The following is a 7,500-nucleotide window of genomic DNA, read 5'->3' on the forward strand; positions in this document are numbered from 1 at the left end:
ATTGTGGAGATAGAGTCCTTAGGCACCTCTTTTGTAGGGTCCAATCAACAGCAAGTCATTACACTTTCTGGTTGAATTCCCAAGCATGGCCAACTGCATCTATGAAATAAAGAGTCTTGCTCAAGAACACAGCACACAGCCTACTCTGGGAATCGAACTCACTACCTCATGATTGTGAGCCTGACACTAACCACTGAGGCATGCGCCTTCACAAAATATTACATCTTAATTAGCATGAAGGACTATTTCTACTAATGTCCATCAAAGTATCCCACCTTAATTAACCAGGCTGGCTTACTGCAGCTGGCCTTCTTTAATTAGCAGGACTAATTACTATTAACATTAATGTCCAACAAATTCAATCTTCACTAAAAATAAACAGTAACTACATGGAGTGGTTATGGCTTCAAAATCAGGATTATCCAGTGTTCTGATCACAGTAATAATTGAGGGATGATGAAAGAATGAGGTACTCACCATACCAGCGATGAAACCAACCAGTAATGTAGCCAGGGCAAAGATCACATAACAGCCCCATTCGGGGATTCCGTACACTTCTGTCATCGTTGAGTACAGTGACTAGAATAAAAAAAAAAATTTTTTAATGTAGGTCTATGTTTGTATTGAAATAAAGAAAAAAGGAAAATAAATTCGTGTCTGGAAAATTTGCAGTATGAAATTTGGCTATATACAAAAATTTTGCTGTAAGACAAATTTATGGTGAGACATATTTGGCGCATGATAAATTTGCCAAAAACCAAATTCAATGCGAGACAAATTCCCCACAAGACAAATTTGTTGTTAGGCAAATTTGAAGCAAGGTAAATTTGAGATAAGACTAATTTGCCATAAGGCAAATTCAATGTGAGACAAATTTGTTGTTAGGCAAATTTGAAGCGAGGTAAATTTGAGATGAGACAAATTTGTTGTTAGGCAAATTCAATGTGAGACAAATTTGTTGTTAGGCAAATTTGAAGCGAGGTAAATTTGAGACAAGGTAAATTTGCCATAAGGTAAATTCAATGCAAGACAATTTCGCTGTGCCAAATCTGCCAGGAGACAAATCCAATGCGAAACAAATTCGCAAAGAGACAAAATTTGCCAGGAGATAAATTCACTGCGAGACAAACTTGCTTGTATGGACAATGATAAAGCTTATATGAGCATTTTCTAAAATAGTAAAAAGAAACAAACAAAAAAAACCACCACAATAAAAGGTTTTATGAAAGCATTAAATAGGAAAGTCTTGATTCAAATAGTTTTAAATCTGAGAGCGAGAGAGATGCCATAACAGTATCGAATAATAAAATTTATTTGCCAACAGAATGTGGCAGTCTTATGCAACCCATACCAGCATGAACAACGGACATTAAATGATGTGTGTGTGTATTTGTGTGCTTGCCAATTTATTTTTCACATTAGACCACATTATATCATTGTAATCAGTGTGAACTCAACCAGGGTACATCTATAAGGAAAGCGGACTCACCCTGAATAGACTAACAATGAGATTGAACTCACCCAGAGCGGAGACGAAATGAAAATGGACTTACCCGAATGAACATGGCTGCCTTGAAGAATAAACTGAGGCTTGACATCCTGTGGGAAAGATTCGGATAGGAAAAAGCTTTAAAACAACTAAAACAAACATATACATACATATATATATATACACGCATATATATACACACACACGCATACATATATACACGCACGCATACATATATATATATACATGCACGCATGCATACATATATACACACACGTGCATACATATACACACACATACATATATATATATACACGCACATGCATACATATATATATACATACACATGCATACATATATATATATATGTGCACACATGCATACATATATACACACATGCATACATATATATATATATATACACACATGCATACATATATACACACACACATGCATATACACGCACATGCACACATATACACACGCAGGAACACATACTCACACATATACACACGCATGAACATATACACACATATATACACACACATATGTACACACATATATGCACAAACATATTCTACTGCAGACGCTATTGGCTCTGTGAAATATAATCTTATTGATTCTTTGCCAAATACTGAAATACTTTTAAGAGTCTCCCTAACTCGTGCCACTACTGTTCTAAGCTGCAAACGGTCCTTATCTAAACTAAAACTCATCAAGAACCACCTCAGGTCAACAATAAGTCAAACATGGTTGACCGATTTGACAATACTATCCATAGAGTGCGACCTTGTGGATAAAATTAATTTTCATGAAGTCATTCAAGATTTTGCGAAGAAGGCACATAAAATCAATTTGTAAGGCAGCGAGCTGGCAGAAACGTTAGCACGCCGGGCGAAATGCTTAGCGGTATTTCGTCTGCTGTTACGTTCTGAGTTCAAATTCCGCCGAGGTCGACTTTGCCTTTCATCCTTTCGAAGTCAATTGATTAAGTACCAATTACACACTGGGGTCGATGTAATCGACTTAATCCGTTTGTCTGTCCTTGTTTGTCCCCTCTATGTTTAGCCCCTTGTGGGCAATAAAGAAATAAAATCAGAAAAATCAATTTGTAAATCGTTTATTTTTGTAATTCCCTCATCTTCGGTTCTTTAACATATTTTTCCTATTATTTTTTGTGCATAAATTTAATTAAATAAATTTGAGGGAAACAAATGGTTGCGATGGTTTGCCTTTTTATTTGGCATACATATACACCTGTATTGTTCTGTTTTTAGCGTTTTGAAATGTTATCAGAACTTTTAAGGGGTTACCAAATACACATATGCCCCCAGACGGCACTTGTGCTAGGCACGCCACTGCGCCAGACTGAAGAAAGTAGCTGGGTCAATATGTTGACTAAAAATCCTTTGGGTGGGCCCCAGTACAATGTCTTAAACAAATAAACAACGTTAAAAAAAAAGAAAAAAAAAAGGGGGTGCAAAAATATGAGACTTACATGAGAGAATCTGGCCGAAACCACCAACTGACTGGGTCCACATTCTGCCATCGTTTGTCTTCGATGAAGCTGATCAGGTCTCCAAGGATCCGAGGGCCCTGGTAATAGCGGAAAACACCATCCTTCACACTGGAGGGGGGAAAAAAAGAAAATGGGGTTTCAATGTGAGATACTTTAAGGTTCAAGTTACTCTGTTCTGTCAAACATATCATCATCATCATCATTATCATTTAATGTCTGTTTTCCATGCTGGCATGGGTTGGACAGCTTGACTGAAATGTAGTAAGCTGCACTAAGTTCCGATCAGATTTGACATGGGTTTCTACAGCCGGATGTCCCTCCTTAATGCCACTGGTATTGGAAAGGGCAACCAGCTACAAAAACCATGCCAGTGCTGGAGCCATGTAAAAACGCACCCAGTCCACTCTGTTAAGTGGTTGTCATTTGGAAGGGCAGCCACTCATTTTGGGATAGTGTAGAAAAAAGTGCTTGCCCCAGATTGCGAAAGGCAGTTAAAAACTTGTCAGGACACCTGGTCCTCTCGCTCGATCAGAGATTTTTATTCCTCCAGTTAATTCGTTGCTCCACTGAGGGGGTCTTATTTCGTGAGTACTTGGTAACCTCACCAGTGCTGGGCCCACATAAAAACCACCCAGTACACTGTGTTAAGTGACTGGAGTTAGGAAGGGTACCCAGCTACAAAAACCATGCCAGAGAAGACCTTGCCCCTGCTGGTGCCACATAAAAAGCACCCAGACCACTCTGTAAAAGTGTTGGTGTTAGGAAGGGCATCTCGCTGTAAAAACCTTGCCAAAACTGATCTCACCTGTGCTGATACCACATAAAAAGCATCGAATCCACTCTGCGGAGTGGTTGGCATTTGGAAGGGCATCCAGCTGTAAAACCCATGCAAAAACTGACCTCGCCTGTGCTGGTGACACATAAAAAGCACTAAGTCCACTTTGCTGAGTAGTTGGTGTTAGGAAGGGCATCCAGCCAAAAACCATGCTCAGGCAGACCTTGCTAGTGCTGGTTCCACATAGAAAGCACCCAGCACACTAAAGTGGTTGGCATTAGGAAGGGCATCTGGCCATAGAAACCATTTCAAATCAGACTGGGACCTGGTGCAGGTCTCTGGCTCATCAGCTCCAGTCAAACCGTCCAACCCATGCCCGCATGAAGAGTAGATGTATGATGAAGATGATGATAGTATTAACCGCTCAGCCATATTGATATTGAATGGACAGAATTAAACAACATCAGACAAACAAAAGACAGAAATGTCAGAGATCAAAGATGCAGCGTACTTACTGGAAAATGGTTGGCAAAGACGTGACCAGGAATCTTCCGCTTAATCCTGGAAATAAGCAGAAGAAAAGAGATACATTGATAAGTTTTCATCCATACATTATTTAACCAGTGAAATAATTAAAAAAAAAGAAACTACCCATTTCTGGTTTTAATGTATGAAAAAAAAAAAAAAAAGTGGTGAGCAGGTGGGGCCCAGTTAGAATTATTTTCAGGTCGAGTAGTCCATCCCACTGAAAAGGTCCCTGAATAAGGGTTGTTTAAGGATGAACAAAACACCCATGTTTCCTACGGTGAATTATCCAAACCCCAAAAGAATTCCTCTCAACACATGGTTATGATGCTCCCCCACTAATCTTGCTCATGATCAGAGATGCACATATCATCAGCCACCAAGGGACATGCTCAACTGGTTAAGGTCAAGCAAATGACAAGCAAATCTGTGGTATTGAGCAGAATATTTGCTGTAGCCCATCTTTTTATACCAAGACAAAACAATGTACATGATAACACTTCCAATCAATTAAGATCAGAAGCCACGAGAGCCATTGCCTGGTACTGCATCACCATTTGAGCGTGATCACTACCAACGTCACCTTCCTGGCACTTGTGCCAGTGGCACGTGAAAAGACATTTGAGCGAGTACGTTGCCAGTGCCGCTGGACTGGCTCCTGTGCAGGTGGCACGTAAAATACACCATTTCAAGCATGGCCAATTGCCAGTACCTCCTGACTGGCCTTTGTGCTGGTGGCACGTAAAAAGCACCCACTACACTCTTGGAGTGGTTGGTGTTAGGAAGGGAAATCCAGCTGTAGAAACTCTGCCAAATCAGACTGGAGCCTGGTGCAGCCATCTGGTTTCACCAGTCCTCAGTCAAATCGTCCAACCCATGCTAGCATGGAAAGCGGACGTTAAACGATGATGATGAACCCCTTAGCATTCAGATTCCTCTGTCAAATGTAATCCTTATTTATTCACATTGTTTTTATTTAATCATGGATTATCTCATAGCTTTGAGATTTCAACGATGTGATTGTTTATTTTTGGAATGGACACTGTAGGGTGGTGTGAGAGGCTGGATTTGTCTAGTTTGAACATCATCATCATCATCGTCGTTTAACGTCCGCTTTCCATGCTAGCATGGGTTGAACGATTTGACTGAAGACTGGTGAAACCAGATGGCTACACCAGGCTCCAATCTGATTTGGCAGAGTTTCTACAGCTGGATGCCCTTCCTAACGCCAACCACTCAGAGAGTGTAGTGGGTGCTTCTACGTGCCACCGGCACGAAGGCCAGTCAGGAGGTAATGGCAAAGGCCGTGCTCAAAATGGTGTATTTTATGTGCCACCCGCACAAGAGCCAGTCCAGGGGCACTGGCAACGATCTCGCTCGAAAGTCCTTACACATGCCGTGGGCACAAGTGCCAGAAAGGCGACGCTGGGCACAGGTGCCATCCCGATTTCGCTTTCGCTTGCCCCAATAAGTCTTCGCAAGCTGAGTTCCGTGTCCAATGAAGGAGACGACATCATAAAACAGGAAAAATATTTGGAGCTGACATGGCAAGTTTCAATACCAAAGGGTAAATTTTTTTTTCACACCAACCCACCTGGGACTATCCCCACGCTTCTATGACACAAACTTCCTGTTTTTAAGTGGTCAAAATTAAAACCTACCATCAGAATCTCTTGTCAATTTATATTCGAAATACCAGGTTAATTCATGACAAAGCTATTTTACTAAATTCTTCGTTCGTTCCAAAATTAAATCGAAACAAAGGCAGTGAATTTCAACAGAAATGTTGCGACAAAAGGTTTAATTACCCTGCCCTAATTAACAAGATTAATGACATTAATTATACTGACCTGGGTTCTGTGTTACATCAACAATAGCAACATGGATATTCAGATCTTCAGCCCAGCTGGTGTAATTCTCCCAAATGTCTTTGAAGCTCTGACATGCTGGGCACCATGGTGCCATACTGTAATGAAAACAGAGTGAATAGAATTATGGAGTGGCATGGAGGACTCCACATCACAAAACTGTGACAGAACATAATAATAATAATAATAATTTCCCTGATGTAATAATACCAGGCAGTGGCTCTGAGGTTTCTCATCTTAACTGATTGGAAGTGTTATCATGTACATTGTTTTGTCTTGGTATAAAAAGATGGCCTACAGCCAATATTCTGCTCAATACCACAGATTTGGTCGTTAGTTGTTTGACCTTAACCAGTTGAGCATGTCCCTTGGTGGCTGACGATATGTGCATCTCTGATCACGAGCAGAAGTAATGGAGGAGCATCAGAGCCATGTGTTGAGAGGAATTCTTTGGGGTTTGGATAATTCACCTTAGGAAACGTGGGTGTTTTGTTCGGCATCCTTAAACAACCCTTATTCAGGGACCTTTTGAGTGGATTGGGCCACTCGAGCTGAAGAAAATTTTAACTGGGACCCCCAACTGCAAGGTCATGTGCTGTTTATCCTGATATGATGTGTAATAATATTTTAAAAAATTTTATGGGGGGGGGGGGGTTGCAGATACAAAAGAAATTTTTGAAATAAAAGGGAGGACGTAAACAAACCAGCATGCGCTGGTTTGTTTACGTCCTCGTAACATAACGGTTCAGCATGAAGACACCGACAGAATAAATACCAAGATTTAAAAAAGATAAAGTACTGGACTCGATTTCTTTCTAATGAACACTTCGAGGCGGTGCTCCAGCATGGCTGCAGTTAAAAACATAAGCGATCTTCTTTTTTTTTTAATGGTAGTGCGGCTCGTTTCATGCTGACCCATGTTTCATGCGGCCCGCTTCTGGATAAAGGTTGCTCAATGCCTACTTTAAAACATGCAATTTAATTAAAAAAAAAAAAAAAAAAAAAAAAGTTTCTGGTGCACGATATTAATTTCCGACTCTATGGTACAGGAATACCATCAAACTGAAGAAAAGAAAAGAAAAAAAGTAGTCCTAAACCCGTACAAAGGATTTTTTTTTTAAAAATTAATCTGAAAATAACCCCCCCCCCCCCAAAAAAAAAACTCTACGGAGTGAGGTAGGCGTGGGCGGGATTTGAAACCAGATCGTCAGGGAACACAATAGCGCAGTCGCAGCATGCCGAGGCTTGAAACGACGTCTATTGTTTGTAAATAAAGAGATATAATTCAGAGTAAACGATGCATGAATAAAAAAAGGGGGGGTGG

General features: G+C 40.4%; 1 protein-coding gene across 2 annotated transcripts in view; it reads right to left on the reverse strand.

The window, feature by feature from the left end:
* Window positions 1–7,500, reverse strand: part of LOC106883628 (thioredoxin-related transmembrane protein 1) — a 310,837-nt gene that overhangs the window by 2,876 nt on the left and 300,461 nt on the right. For both annotated transcript variants that reach the window (XM_089345820.1, XM_089345821.1), the window contains 5 exons: window positions 6,159–6,274; window positions 4,299–4,344; window positions 2,988–3,116; window positions 1,554–1,599; window positions 478–579 (listed from right to left, as the gene is read on the reverse strand). In XM_089345820.1, coding sequence (XP_089201946.1) covers window positions 478–579; window positions 1,554–1,599; window positions 2,988–3,116; window positions 4,299–4,344; window positions 6,159–6,274 — 439 coding nt within the window. The remainder of the gene's footprint in view (window positions 1–477; window positions 580–1,553; window positions 1,600–2,987; window positions 3,117–4,298; window positions 4,345–6,158; window positions 6,275–7,500) is intronic.

Source organism: Octopus bimaculoides, chromosome 30, assembly GCF_046866305.1.
Source record: "Octopus bimaculoides isolate indiv1 chromosome 30, ASM4686630v1, whole genome shotgun sequence".
Classification (NCBI taxonomy): Eukaryota; Metazoa; Mollusca; class Cephalopoda; order Octopoda; family Octopodidae; genus Octopus; species Octopus bimaculoides.